Source organism: Wasmannia auropunctata, unplaced genomic scaffold (assembly GCF_000956235.1).
Source record: "Wasmannia auropunctata unplaced genomic scaffold, wasmannia.A_1.0 LD336026.1, whole genome shotgun sequence".
NCBI classification, from domain to species: domain Eukaryota; kingdom Metazoa; phylum Arthropoda; class Insecta; order Hymenoptera; family Formicidae; genus Wasmannia; species Wasmannia auropunctata.
Genome location: NW_012026864.1, coordinates 546,344 through 561,484, shown reverse-complemented (window position 1 = coordinate 561,484; position 15,141 = coordinate 546,344). Strand labels below are relative to the sequence as shown.

The following is a 15,141-nucleotide window of genomic DNA, read 5'->3' as shown; positions in this document are numbered from 1 at the left end:
TAGTTAACCGCATGTAATCGGGAATCGGCGCTTCTCCACGTGACTCTCGAGAAATTCCCACGGACTTAACGAGTAGTTTCAGTTGCTGCGGCTACCAGGCCCGCCGTAAATTCGATAATGATTCCCTCGTTGCGCCGTCATTTCCATTCGTCAGGTAACTCGGGTTTCACGTGCGCGAAGTTAACGAGCTAATGAGCTCGTAGAGAGCTGGGGCGCCGAGAGAGAGAAAGAGAGGGAGAGGGAGAACAGGCGAGTGAGCATCTATTCTGCATTACGCCCCTGATGCAGTTTACGTCCGGATGACGCGGGGCGAGGAGAAGAGGAGGAGGAGGAGGAGGAGGTCACGGAGCGTTTCCCAGTTAGGGCAATTCCGCACTTTCGCTCGCCGCAATTAATTAGCTCAATTCCCGCTTCCTGTTATGCCCGCTGCCACGCCGAGCCGGACCGAACCGACGGTGTCGGGGGCACCCGTCGCGCACGCCTGCATTCCGACGACGCTCGCATACCGTTGTCATAGTTCACGCACGCATCTCGGTCCCCGAAGGCGCTTTCCGTTAACGCGACGCGACCATGAGCGCCGAGACGACGCCGATCTGCCTCTCCGTGTTGTGCATTTACGTGATGACGGCGCCACCCCCGCTGCTGCCGGGGGCGGTGTCGCCTCGTCCGACTCGCGTGGGTAAGACTGCAACCGCGCGGTCTCTTTATCTCTCCGGAGAGTTGTTTCAAATTGTGTGAACTTAAGAAAACAACAGGTTAATCTTTATTTGCTCGTTATTTTGTAATGGGTTTAATGTGACAAATTTAGGAGGACATCTAGAAATTTGAAAATTATTTTTCTCTTATTATTAAATATATTTTTTAATTAATATATCATACACGTCTGTTTTTTAAATATATATGGAATGTTAATATCTTTAAAGAAAGGAATTAAAATTTTATTCAAGCTTATAATTAAAATATAATTTACTGAAAAATATGGTAAACTCGACGGTTTATTGTTCACTTTTGCGTAATTTTTCACACACAATTAATTATGATAATAAATTAGAACAAGATATGCAAATATAAATTATAAAAACTTTAAAGGTTTAAAACACTTTTTGTAACTAAAAATTTGCATACTTAAAATAAGTGTCTGTTTAAAATTGCGAGAGATGAGAGCGCAACCATTGCACGCTCACAGTTCTTGCATTTTTTACAGAAATAAATGTGACGATCGTCATAATGCTCCGTTAATTATATCATTATCGAAACCGGTATTTTCCGTCGATCCCTAGCAACCATGTTGCACATAAACATGTTATACACGCACGCACTTGGTCTCTTTTGTCAGCCTAATAACATTCGTGATTTTTTTCTTGCAGCTTACACGAACGCAATAGAACCGTACTTGGACATTTTGCCGCGCGGCGAGAAGCAGTCGAAGCCGGTCGGATCTAGCATCATCCTTACGTGCAAACCAAAGGTAGACAATCCGGCGCTTGTCAGTCAGATGGAATGGCTCGACCCGGAGAACCGCGTGATCGAGACTCGCAAGTAAGTCGATTATCACACCGACAGTTTCGCTTTATAAATAAATTTTCAAGATGACTCGAAAGCGGTCGTGTCAACGGCGCTTCTCTATCTATATTATAATTAGCAATCGAGATGGTTGACAGTTAATTAGTCGGAGATATAAGCCGCGCAACACTGTTATAGCGCTATACGATCCTTTTCTGACGAGCTTGTTACGTACAAGCAATTATAAGAATGATGAATCTAGAGACTCTCTTCCTTTTGTATCGTTGATATTTACATACGAATTGCTGTATTAATCAATTACACTCCTAGCGAATAATATATCTCATGTCAAGCCATCGTTAAAGTACTTGCGAAATTTATTTTAATTGAAAAATAAAATTTAGCGCGCGCGATGTAATGAAATAATTTTAAAATGACGTTTCTTTTGATTAAGATCGCGAGTAAAATGTTTACAATTCAATAATAATTATACACGTCATGCGTCTCAAAGTAATTTCACAACATGAAATTGTAAATTTCAGTCACGATTATTAATGACATAAATCTTTATAGAGAGCGCAAATTACTAGCTAAAAAGTATGGTAAAGCGTTTAATTTAACACAAAAATATTAACGTATTAAACGCACAAAAACAGAAAAGCTTTGTGGAAAGCAACACTAATTCAACGAAAATTTCTGTTATTTGTAACGCATACACAGAAACTCCGTCTTGCCGATCAATTCTAGAATCGACAGGCGAGTATAAAATCCATTGAATTGGAGACCTTAAACATGCAACCGTATAGTAGTGCTCGTTCTGTTTGCCGCTCCTCCTGTTTCCACCTTTCGCATTTGCGGATACATTCACCCGTCACTTCGCCTCCCTCGAGTTCGATACAATCATTTTCCCACGATCTAGCCACGTTTCCCGCAGTTCGCGCCACGGAGCTCTCTTAATTGCTGCAACGCGAGCCGATTGCAGTTCGCGAACCGGCTATCGCTCGTTAAGCCGGAAAAGTTTCGAACGTTCGCATCGGTGTATACCGAACCTGACTTATTGAGCACCGACCCGCACATGCCGAAGCGAGGAAACTCGTTGGCCCGGGGAGAAAAAAAATTCATCGGACGAATTTTTCGTTTATGTACGTTCGTGCATATAGAGTAACCTAGAGAGTGTCCTATTGTTCCTTCAAATTTCTGAATTGTGTCAACAATTTGGAGACTTCGTTTGTTGCGAAGAGGGAAAGAGATTCATTTCGACGACACGTAAATTTTTATAACGTCGAGCATATGAAAGTCTAAATTTTTTAACTTGTGTTAAAATAAATTTATTTAAAACCTTTTGAAAGTTATTTTCGCGTTTATTTTCATTCTTGAAATTTTATTTGGCTCGAGCTCTTTAATTTTTGAATGTTAACTAGCTTTATAATTAAACTGCTCGGGTTCACAGGATTAAAAATGAAACACGATCTTTCTAGGGCACCGCGTATGTACGTACGTGTATCCGTGCGTCCGTGTGCATCAGCAGTAATTAAGCAGCTCCATAATGGCGCAATTATGTGCATACTCGCAAACATTATTTCACCCTCATCTGCAATATTTATGTCTCTATTCGTGCAAGTCTGTCCGATATCGCTAACGGCTAATATATGTGCCGCGTGTCTCTCGTACCGCGAAGTGTATTTAATCCAGCGATCAAATAATCTAACGAACGTTAACCCTGGTAACTGATTCGTCGTGTCGCGTGTTTGCACGATTACTCGAAACTCGGAGTACGATTTGCATAATTAAGTACATTCGTCGTCAAGAGTGCCGCGTGTGACATTCCCGGACAAAATCGCCCCGTTTTCGAGCAATTTGCGCCACTCAATTATACGTTCTCCATACGTGCCATTACGTGAATATGTACAGGCTGTTACGAGAATCGATACGAGTCGAGGGTAAATTGAGCCAGAGAAAATTCACGTGCCGTCCACGTTTGAGAAAGGGCTATAAATTAGGACCGTAAATTAAATAATAAATTTTTTTGTCGGGATTTTTCGATCGTTTTGAATAATTGACAGACTGTCACAACAGTATCATATTTTCTTTCTTCTCACATCATTCATCATCAATCGCCTACCTTTATGTTCGTGTGTCGTGATTGTCGTAATATAACTCGGCTGCTCCGCGATAACGAATTAATTTTTGGACGTTTACGATATTTTCCATATATTATTCTGTTCGAGATATTGAATTCTCGACACACGTGCTTCCGACGATTTTCCATTCTCTGAAGACGGAAATGCGGTCACGGAGCAGCCGCGCTTCTCCAGCCCTATCACACCTCCACCTTCTTAATCCGCAAAATCCATATTCGTAACCTTCATTGTCGACGTCACGCGATATTACATCCGGCATCTCATCGCCCGATACACTATATGGAAATTGCTTGAATACATTATATCATCATATACCTGTACTTGCATCATATGCCGATATGCCATGCCGTACTGTACCACGTTGAATAATACGAGGTCATGTGAATGCATCTCGTCGTTTACACGTCATCCTCGCGTCATCCATACGAAGAACATGTATGAACGCGCAATATCACCATGCGATGTCATTGATCATTATCATCATTACCATTGGTTGTGCTTTTGACCGTTATCGCGAATTGTTTCGCCAACTGCGACGTTATTCTTTGCAGAACGAAGAGCACGACGCCGCCCATGTACACCGAATTGCATCAGGATGGTAGTCTGTCTCTGTTCTTTAATTCCCTTGTGGAGCATCAGCAAGGGAACTACACGTGTAAAGGGACTTACGCGCTTAATGTGCCATTAAGCAAGTCCGTGACGATTGATACTATTAGTGAGTATAGAATTGAAGGATCTGTCGCATTTTAATTTTATTTTTTTTGTGAAATTATTCCGATACAGAATAAAATATCTGCCAGCGAGGAGTATATCGGTATTTAATTAATGTCACGAGATAAAGCAATTCAAAAAATCTGTATAGTGCATGTAAATTTATAACGATAGTAGAAATTTTCCGATTAAAACGTTATTGGAAATTGTGCGTAACTTTTTAAATAAAGCAGACATACATAATATATCTAATAATGGATATTTCGTCCTAGTTTTTTGCAAATATATAGATACTTTGATATATATATATATATATGTATATATATGACAGTAAAAAAATTTTTTTAATTAAATCTAAACAGATAATTAAATGATACGCATATTTTTCTTTCCGAGAGATTTGCACAGTGTGTCGCAACATTTTTCCAAACAAAACTTCCGCTTTGTTATTAATAGTTGGAATCACATGGAAGAATGCACCACAAAATCAGTATCCGATTCTCGGGGAAGACTTTGATGTTCAGTGTCAAGTACACGCTAGGCCGCCGCCTTCGATCGATTGGCTCGACAACAACGGAGATCTGATCAGTACGAATGATCACTACATCATAGATACGTACTCCTTGAAGATCAAGAATGTCCAAGAGTCCGATGACGGCGTGTACACATGTCGCGCATCGGTCCCAACCACGGGAGAATTGCAAGAGCGACCTATCCGCGTTGAGGTACTTACAATTAAGTATCTTAAATAAATTGCATCGACTAAAAAAATTGTAAATTATTTCAGAAGTTATATAAACTATATAGTGCTATATAAATGTTATATGAATTGAATAATTATGACTATATTTTTTTATTTATACTCATTCGTCGTACGTTAATACAACAACATTACTTTTGATTTAATTTTCATTAATGTACTATTAATTTGCTAATATATTTAATTTGTTGCTAATAATTTTTAGTGACTATCTGTCTGAAAATTTGAATAAATTTGTATCTATTTTTAAGCCTTCTGATAACGTACTTTCTCCTTATCAATCATTTACTTCTTATTAGGTGCACATACGACCCGTGATCGAAGAGATCTTGAGTCCAGTCGACATCGTCGAAGGCGAAAACGCGAACATTGCGTGCAAAGCAAGCGGCAAACCGCCACCAATGTTCACGTGGGTTAAGTCTTTAACTCAACAGAATCTATCTATCACCGACCGCTTCGGCGTCGATCCGGTCACGGGTATGCTCACCATCACAAATGTGAATCGCGAGGACGTGGGCGAATATCAGTGCAGCGCGGCGAACGCCGCCGGCATCGCTACTGCCACCATCCAGGTGAACGTGATTATCAAGCCGAAAATCATGGAGTTCTTGAACAAGACCGTGGTGGAGGGTAAAAACGTGGATATCAAATGCAAGGCCTTCGGCCGACCACCACCCGAGGTGACCTTCAGGAAATTCACCCACGACAAGCCATACGTGATGGGCGCTCAGCCGCAGGACGACCGGATCGTCGTGAGGAACGACGCGGATGACGTGTCCGGCGAGACCGTCGGCACTCTGTCGATCCATGACGCTCTCACCGACAACGACGGCCTGTACGAATGCGTGACGAAAAATACCGGCGGCGTCGCCTACAAGAACGGCCATCTGACCGTGGAGTTCCCGCCCTCCTTCCGCCACATGAAGAACGAGACGGAATGGTCCTGGGAACAGCGACCAGTCAATCTCACCTGCATCGCCGAGAGCATACCGAACGCGACGATACGCTGGACCGTACATGGAGATCAGGATCCTCTCATTTACTACCCCAATATGTTTAAGCAGTTCGGAAACGGACCGAATTCCACCCTCCGAGTAACACCGATCGACCAGAGATTTTATACCACTTATAAGTGCATCGCCATGAATACTCACGGCACGCGGGAGCATTTGATCGATTTGAGGGAAGCGACGAAACCTGGCGAACTCTTGAGCGTCAAGATGGCCGAGGTCACTGCCACGACGATAACATTCGATCTAATACCACCTACGCATCCGGATTTGCCTATCACCTCTCTCACCGTGCAGTACAAAGAGGAGTATGACGTCTGGCAGCACGCGAAAAACAAAACGTGGTCTGTCGGTAAGCCTTAAATATATATTCTTTCAATTTTAATGAACTACTCGTCAAAATAGTTGCGAGTTATTTCAATTTTATTTATCAAGACATAAAATATTTAACAAAATAAATTCAATTTAGAATTTGTGGTAGTATTTATTTACAAGTACAAAAATAATAAGTTATTTGACATAAATATATTAGTCAAATTATGCCATCTTTTTAATTATTTTTCCATGTTATTTACTTTCGTGTGATTTAGCGTATTTTTATTTCAAGTTTATTTCATTTATAATAAATGTCAAGCAAACGATGCTCCCCAGGTACCATGTACGCCATCGATGGCTTGAAACCGCAGACGCCTTACGATTTCCGATTCGCGGCGAGGAACCAGGTCGGTCTGGGTAACTGGGGTAACTTCTACCGCGAGATCACGCCGGGAAGAACGGTGCCGAAAGAGCCGAGAATCCTGACCACGCCAGGCAACGAATACGAGATCTCTCGATTCTCTCAACAGTACGAGCTCAGCTGGGTGACGCCGCTCGACAATGGCCAACCCATAGACATGTACCTGATCAAGTACTGCCAGATAAGACGTGTCCTCGGCGATTGGGAGACGTTGGGGAGCACCTGCCAATCGATAGAGGTCAATGGCAGGACGACGAGACAGTACCTTAAGGAACTGAGATACGATACCTTCTACGCGGTTGAGCTGCAGGCTCACAACATGTTGGGCTACAGCAAACCTGGATACATGAAATTTAAGACGGCTAGAGGTAAGTTAGTGGCCCTTCGCAATTAATTCTCGGTGTTCCTGCGATCCATAACATAATTATTGCCATGACGTATCTACATTTCTCGTAATGATTTCCACTCGAGATATATAATTCCCTTTGAAATTTATATATATGTGCACGAAGCTACTGCACTGAATTTTTTTTTTCTTCGCGATCTTCAAATCGTTTGTCAGTTTGTCGCCCCCTATTTTTGTTCATTCAAGAGGGAGGGAAAAGGGTTATTTGAGGTCTTTCGTTTCCTCGCCTAAGAGGTTTCCACTCAGTTAAACTATCTTTTTTATTTTTTTTTATTTTTTTTTTTCAATAACTTTCCTAATTGGTTTCGTCGACGGCGAAACGATCTTGTAATCGTCAGAAAGGCCTAAATATTTATTTTATCCGCTAAACATTTTAACTTTATTTGTTTTAAGCAATTATGTGTTCTATAAATTTAATATTAATGTTAGTAGAATGCATAAAATGATAAAGAGAAAATTTTTATATTTATTTGTGAGTATGAGCATATAATATCTTACTATTTTAATAAAACGTACATTTACAGGAATAGACAATTTTTACGTTAATACTCGCGATAGTAATTTCGATCAAATCGATCGCGATTTTTTATACACGGTACGTAATTTCTACCCTTCTATTTTTACGTAGAATGTAAAGTTATTTATTATAAAGATAGAACAAGCCCCCTCTGGTCCTTCTGGCGTTAATCAAGATTACAGGATTTGAAGAAGTCCTCAGATCCCTTAACCCTACGCAAGACACCAGCTAGCTAAAGCTACCCGGTGACCGTCGGCGGGCTTGTAGAGATGTTAAAGAAAATGTTTTACGCGACGACGGCATCATCCGTACTTGGAGCGGGGAAGATCTTTTTTATTACACAGAGCCTTTTTATCCATTCAGACTCTACGGGCTCTGAGGACTACAGTAATGCTGGTGATACTTGCAAGACCGGCGTCGCCATTACCGCAGCAGTAATGCTCCTATCTATAGCCATTTAGAGTCGCCGTCAGGGATATTTGCTCCTCGCGCTCTAATCCTCCCTCCGTCGTGAACGCACGCGATAGGAAGCGAGGCGAATTCGCGAGGCCGACAGTACAAGCGAGACACCACGATGGACGAAAAGTGACACGCATAGCTCCACTTAATATAAACACACCCTCTTTCGTGATTTCCTGCGACTCTCGTGTTTCGTTCGAATCTGATCGAATTACCTGGGATTGAATCTCTCGGATACGAATGCGTATATTTCCGTTGAAAAAAGGTTTCGTGCGAGACACGATGAAAGTTGATCGCGGGACATTTGTACACGATTGTGTCCGTTCATTTATATAATCCAATTTAGCAGTAAACGAATCGACAACGAAGAGTAAATTGATACGTTCGCCGGTCTACATTCCGAGAGAATAAAGAGAGAGATATAGCGTTTAAGTGGGTTTCTGTAAGGAAGAAGTCGTGAAAAAGTCGTGATGCGAAGTGTATTTATACGTATTTGTTAAATGCTCACTGCGTGTTAGTATAAACGTACTGGTACGTTTTGTTTTTTTTTTCTTTTTTTTTTTCATGTATAAGTTAAGGCTATACTTTGGTGAGACTTCTGTAAGAAACGGGTGCCGCCACAGTGCGCAAGGATAATGTTCCCTCGCGCCGCTCTTAGTGGTGCGATGGAATTCACGTAACCAAAACGAATAACGTGCTGCACCAGTTATATTTCGCGCGTTATAATTTTTGTTTCTTAATTAAAGTCAGATCTATATATGCACTTTTTTTAAACAGAGCTAAGATACATAAGTCACGACTATGCTTCGTCAACCCTTGGAGTTTACGAAACTTTTGTATTGTATGTTATATCGATAGGTGAAAAGAGAGAAGAAATGTGCTTCCCCTACATATAGGTTGGTTCGAGCAGTAAATTTAACGATTTATATCGGATATAGATATGAACTATACAAGCGTGAGACTATAAGAGGTTAATGACCGTAAGAGAGTACTACTGCCCTGAATTGTCCTACTATACACACTCACGCGCAAAGTTTACCAACGAGAAGGAAGGATATTATAATCGATATTAAGGGGACGAAACAAGAGCTGCGATTAGAATCGCGGCTTAACTCGTGTTAAGTCGCGCACGAATACGCGAATGTAATAATCGTGTCCCGTTCGAGTACGTAAATAATTGGAGCATCCGGAGCTTGTTTGCCGAGTTCGACCTATCGGTACACGTCGAAAGTACTTTTTAGAGACGAGACTTTTTTAGTCATCACTTTTTTCACGTCTTTTGCGATTCTGATTTTTACAAAAAGGAAGTTAACGAACGTTCTAAAATCGATTGACGAGCGAAAAAAGGGAGGGAGAGAAGAATATTAGAGCGATTAAGCAAACGCGATCGAAGTATACTCGTATAACTCGCAGATCCATCATAGCAGTCAGAACAAAAAAAAATTTATAAAGTTATACAACGTGTAAGAACAACGGTGCTTGCCTTTACGAAAAATAAAAAAAAATCCGTTTTTATCGAGGCCTTGAGAGGTGGGACATTTTCCTCCTTCGTAAAAGTCGACACTTATACGCCACGATTCGTGTTCGTGCGATGTTCTTTTACGAGGCAACGAATTTCACACGAGCGAGCGGAACTCCTCGCGAAGTCGCGTCACGCACACGAAATTCAGAGGAACTTTAATCCTAGTACCCTGTATCCAACAGATATATTGCTATATTTTTTTTAGATGCATTGTATTTCTGTGTATTTTTGTATTACGCAATAATAAAATATAAAATCGTTATAGTATAAATTTTTCGACAATTCTGCGAAATGAAAATCTCAAACTTGAATGATATTATATCGCGCGTGTTTAGAAATGCGAAGAAAAGTATCCGTGGCTAAGGTCCGCTAGATGCTGCAAATGCTTCGGAGCATTTTTCGATTGGTCAATTAGTAAAAATTTTTTCTTCTAACTGGTCAATCAAATGTTTCGAAGCATTTGTAGCGTCGAGTGGACCGCACTCACGGAGTGAGTATATACCAATTTCTTTATTCATTTGTCACCTCATGGTCAGATCTCTTGTCCACGTTGGATACGTTCTATAGGATTAAAGTTCCTCTGGATCTTGTGTGCGTGACGCGACTTCGCGAGGAGTTCCGCTCGCTCATGTGAAATTCCTTGCCTCGTAAAAGAACATCGCACGAATAGAATAGGATAATCCATAATTCTATGGTCGGATTCTACGCTAATTCGCGAGACAAAATCCGAAAGAAAAAACGACGACTCACACAACTGCCAATTATTATTTTATGTTGGGTTTAATTTTTGAAAATTGCGTCTAATTTTTCTCTCCTCTCTTGCCTTTGATTTGTTCTTTTTTTTTGTACAATCTTAATATTATTTTTTGGGGAATTTATTCAGTCATCATTAGTTTTGCTTGACTAGTTTTTGAGATACGTGTTTAGTGTGCGCATGATCTGTGTGTTGCGATCATTACGATTTTTATATGATTCTAATTATATTTACAATATAATTATAAATTTGTTATCGCCGTAGCTCTTACGTATCCATAACCGCCGCTACCGGTAGTAGCCGCCATCATCACCGCCGCCGTAATTATCACTTAGTAACCACATCGTGATTAATCACTAATCTCGGTCGATGAGACATGGAATCGAGATCGAACTAATTTTAACTGGTTTAGATTTCGGCGCGAGAGATACGCAAATCCGTTCTCCAATATCGAGCGGAGTAACTGGAACATTTGTAGATTAATTGTTAAAAAACCACAATATTAAATTAAATTGTGAAATGATTTTTTTTATAATAAAAAGATTAAAGTAATTAAAATGATAAAGAGACTCTCTACCTAGAAATCACTGAAATTAAAAAGTTGCCGTTGAAAATTAAAAGTCACAGCTAGTTTTAACTTTAACGTCGCGGAAATTCGCTGAATTTTCTCATTTACTCGTTGCCGCTGTTTCGCGACGTACTCATTCCGGACCAGCGGAACGGCGCGATCACGATTGGCGTAAGGTACATTTTCCCTCTATTCTTTCACGTCGAAAATTGAACTTGGGGAAATTACAACGGTTTCGATTCCTGGATAAGAGACTACAAAAGGAGCGCGGTTTTCGATCTCGAAGGCCTGGTCGTATCCGGAACGGGCGGTCTTTTACCTCAAGTGCCTGTACACACACCTACCCACACACACATACACCCACTCACAAACACACACACATACGCATCGATCGCCTCCCCGCGAGGCTCGCGCGAAAACACCGACGATCGATCTCGATGTGACGAGGTCTTCGACCTAAATCTTTTTTACGTCTCTTTTATGTCTGTTCGCAATGCCTGGGTTTCTTAGATATTAGTCCACAACGCATGGCATGCGCTTTGTTATCATTACTCCCCTTCTTAATTTTTTTTTTTAACTTAGCGTTGCGTTACGCCGAGCCTCATCGGCGGTGTTCCCATTCCATACACCGACGTCCCCGTTTAGGTGGAGAACGCGGAGAACGCGGAGAACTCGTTCACGAGTTCTTGGCATTTGATACGACGAGAGAGCGTGTATCGGATTTTGATGACGGATTTTTTTCAACAATCTCAAGTCGAATTTATCGTGATGAGAATTTCAAACACTGCCCTTAATTTTACGAATTTATTATTAAAAATTGAAATGTTGTCAACGAATTTTAAAGGATCTCTTTAAAAGTTCTAAATTGAAATTAACTGAAGAGCCACTTTATTTTTTTTGTTTATTTTGAATTCAATTTTAGCAGAGATTTTATTTCAAATTAAGTGGCTGAGATATTTAATATTGAAAATTGAAAGATAGTTAAAAATTTTCCGGTAATAAAATATTTATTTCATATATGCACCCGCAAAAAGTCTGTCATTAAAGTTTAATACAGTGAAAGTGCGAGATGAACTATATAATACGTAATCGAACGTAGCGTAAGAACAATTCGATCTTAATTACCGATTACATCGAATAATATTACCAATAGATAAATACTGTAGTGGACCCGAGGTATTCCTTGGTGTTCGCACAGTACAACAAACTTTTATCGAGACTGAGGCACACAGGGCATACTATCGCGAATTTATGGAAACAAACACGTCCGCAAATCTTTACGAATGCCGGTTTACAAAAACAACAACTTTTCCCGCAAATGTATTCCCATGCCTCGGAAACTGAAATAACCAATAACATCCTGTGTCTCGCGAGACGAAAAGGAAATAGAATAATCGGATCCAAGAGCAGAGCTCCGAACGGGCAGTACGAATTTCTTCTTGTTCGATTTCTCTTTCGTCCGCTCTTCTGTTTCCGAGCGATAGAATGATATTGATTAATCCGGTTTCAAGGTATCGGGCACCTTATCGTCGTGTCGATAATATTAAGGCCGACGCAGTCCCACGCAGGATACGAGATTAAATGTTGTAATGTATGGACCCCGACGGACAACACAAGCTCCTTACTTCCGTTTACAGTCGTAAAAGCTCGACTGGACCCAGTCGACGGGAAGACGACAACATCTTTTACGCGCAAGTACGCCGTTTTACCTCCCGTGACAATAAACTTTCAGCGTAACTTCGGAAAACGTTCGCGAGGCGGAAGAAAGCGCGAGCGCGAGCGCGCGGATAAAGTCGCTTTTAGACGACGACGCTTCAAGCCGGGCTGAAAGACGAGCGCGGAGTCGGGCGGAAGGCTTTAAACCGATGATAAAGACAATGTCGACGAGCAGCAGACGCCGATGGCAGAAGAAAACCGATTCGAAGGGGAGACGATAGTTGCCGAAATGGCATCCCATCCGTCGCGAATCTTCCTCCGATGAGTTTTCCTCCTTTCTGGCGCGGAAATCACCGGGCGAGCCCCGGGAACGATTGTAACTGGAACTGGCCGAACGGAGAATCCCTCGAAATTCGCACTTTGTCTCGATAAAAGGATTCGTGAAATTGCAACGAGAACAGACCACGGTTTATCGATTCAGTCCGCCGCGCTGCTTCGGCAAAGACACACGGTCTTCCGTTATTCCACTTTTGCCAAACAGAGTTGCAACGTTCTGTCACAAAGCCCAGTGCATTTTTGTCAATATCGGAAAGAGAATTGTAAACTCTATTGCCCGCATTTAACGCGAATTGATCGTCTCTCTGCGCCACGTATATTTTTTCACGTTTTTCAATTTTGCTGCTCTATTTTTATTTTGTATACGAACATCGCGTCTATTGATTTTAATTCATTTTTGCAACAATACGGATGTCTTCCTCGTAGAGATTAAAATTAAGATGGTGAAATTTTGCAGCGAATTTTCGTGACGAGAATACGGAACGCATTGTGTAGCTTCTTCGTACCGAAAGGTTACAGCAATTCGGAAGCAGACAGCAATTTAACGTTAAATCCGCGTTATGCGGGGGGGGGGGATACTATAGCTATAGTCACACGAACAAACGGCTCTTTATGCGCGATTGTTCGACGTGTCGCGATTCGCGCGGACTAATTACGTGAGCACGTGTGTGCGCGCGAGATTCGTTCCTTCTCTCCTCCGCCTGGAACGGTGACGGGGCCGGTGTTTGTGGAGAGCCTCGAATCCAGAGAGAGTGAGAAAGAGAGAGAGAGAGAGACACGCGCACGCGACCGACCCCACCGCAATCCGCAGGATCAATCGATTCTCGATTCTTGCGCCGCGGCCGGAATTGTCTCTGCCGGGAAATCAAGGCGGCTTTGTGTTTTGTGCTCGAGGATCGATCCCCCTCTCTCCGCGCAAACTGCCGCCGCACCACATCCCCGGATAAATTGCGAGCGTATAAATGCTCCATTCGGCGAACGACGACGACGACTCATTGTTTGCGCGGAGCGTTTGCTTTCACCCGGACGCTTCGAGCACCGGCATCATCATCTCGAGGACGACGCGATTGCGGACGGAATCAATTAGCGGGGAATGCGGGATTATTCCGATTGACTCGCTTTGTAGGGCCGATTGTACGATTATATGGAAGTTATCTTGCGGCAAAGAAATACTGCGGCGTGCAGTCGAGTGAAGTAATTCGAGAGTAATGAAACAAATAACGATTTTTCGTTAATAAAATCAGCAATTGTCTTTTTTTTTATTTCGGTCCGAGGCACTTCTCAAAATTTCTTTCTTGATTCCAATTTGTTTAACTGAATTTCTGAAACGCGTCTTTCTTTGCCTTTGTTACTCACGCCGCGATTGTCACTTTCAATGCTATCAAAGTTGCGGTATAAATACATAGTCGCGTTTCGCAAAACGTTTCTCAAGAGGCGCGCCGAAATAATACACGTCAAATATATACACGCAATCTGAACGTGCCTGTGTTGAAGCAAGAAGTTTGCCGGCAGCAACAAACGGCTGCAGCAGCTGGAGTGTTTCTCGTTATACGGAGATAATCTCTCCGCGCGCGTACAAATGAATCGCTCGAGAGCGGGAGAGAGCCCGTGTGTTTGCGCTGGCTGATGCGCCGGGTCCATCCTCGAGTACCCACGCGCGACTTCGTGGGGGAGATAGAAACAAGGAAACGCGAACGAGAAGAGCGACGGAATAGGTCTTCGTTCTCGCGGATCCGTTGGTGGAAATTTCCGGCGGTGCCGGGTGCCACGCCACCGGCCGCGTCGCTTATAAATAGCCGTCGCGTTAAAGAAAACCGCGTCGAGAGGATAAACGCCGGAGAACTGGAACGACGAGAGGGCGAGAAACGCAGAAACATAAGCGCGATATTCTTCACGATCTATTTCCGATGGGCCGCGCATGGTTTTCGCAGTATCAAGTCCTCGAAATCGCGCAGCGAAAAGGCGTTATTTTAACTCCTTCACTGGCAAAGTATATTAAAATCGCTTTACTAAGTAATTTTTTTCAGATTTTAATCGTTTAATAAATTTTCCGTCAATGTCA

At 42.1% G+C, this 15,141-nt stretch overlaps 1 protein-coding gene across 5 annotated transcripts in view; it reads left to right on the top strand.

Moving 5' to 3' along the window:
* LOC105452681 (fasciclin-2) overlaps positions 1-15,141 on the top strand; it is a 93,021-nt gene that overhangs the window by 67,116 nt on the left and 10,764 nt on the right. For 2 of the 5 annotated variants that reach the window (XM_011694017.1, XM_011694014.1), the window contains exons 2-7: positions 1,368-1,539; positions 2,224-2,259; positions 4,196-4,359; positions 4,812-5,080; positions 5,415-6,477; positions 6,777-7,229. In XM_011694017.1, coding sequence (XP_011692319.1) covers positions 1,368-1,539; positions 2,224-2,259; positions 4,196-4,359; positions 4,812-5,080; positions 5,415-6,477; positions 6,777-7,229 — 2,157 coding nt within the window. Of the gene's footprint in view, positions 1-1,367; positions 1,540-2,223; positions 2,260-4,195; positions 4,360-4,811; positions 5,081-5,414; positions 6,478-6,776; positions 7,230-8,147; positions 9,687-15,141 lie in introns of those variants that run through there. The other 3 variants (XM_011694018.1, XM_011694015.1, XM_011694016.1) reach the window with 3 other exon arrangements.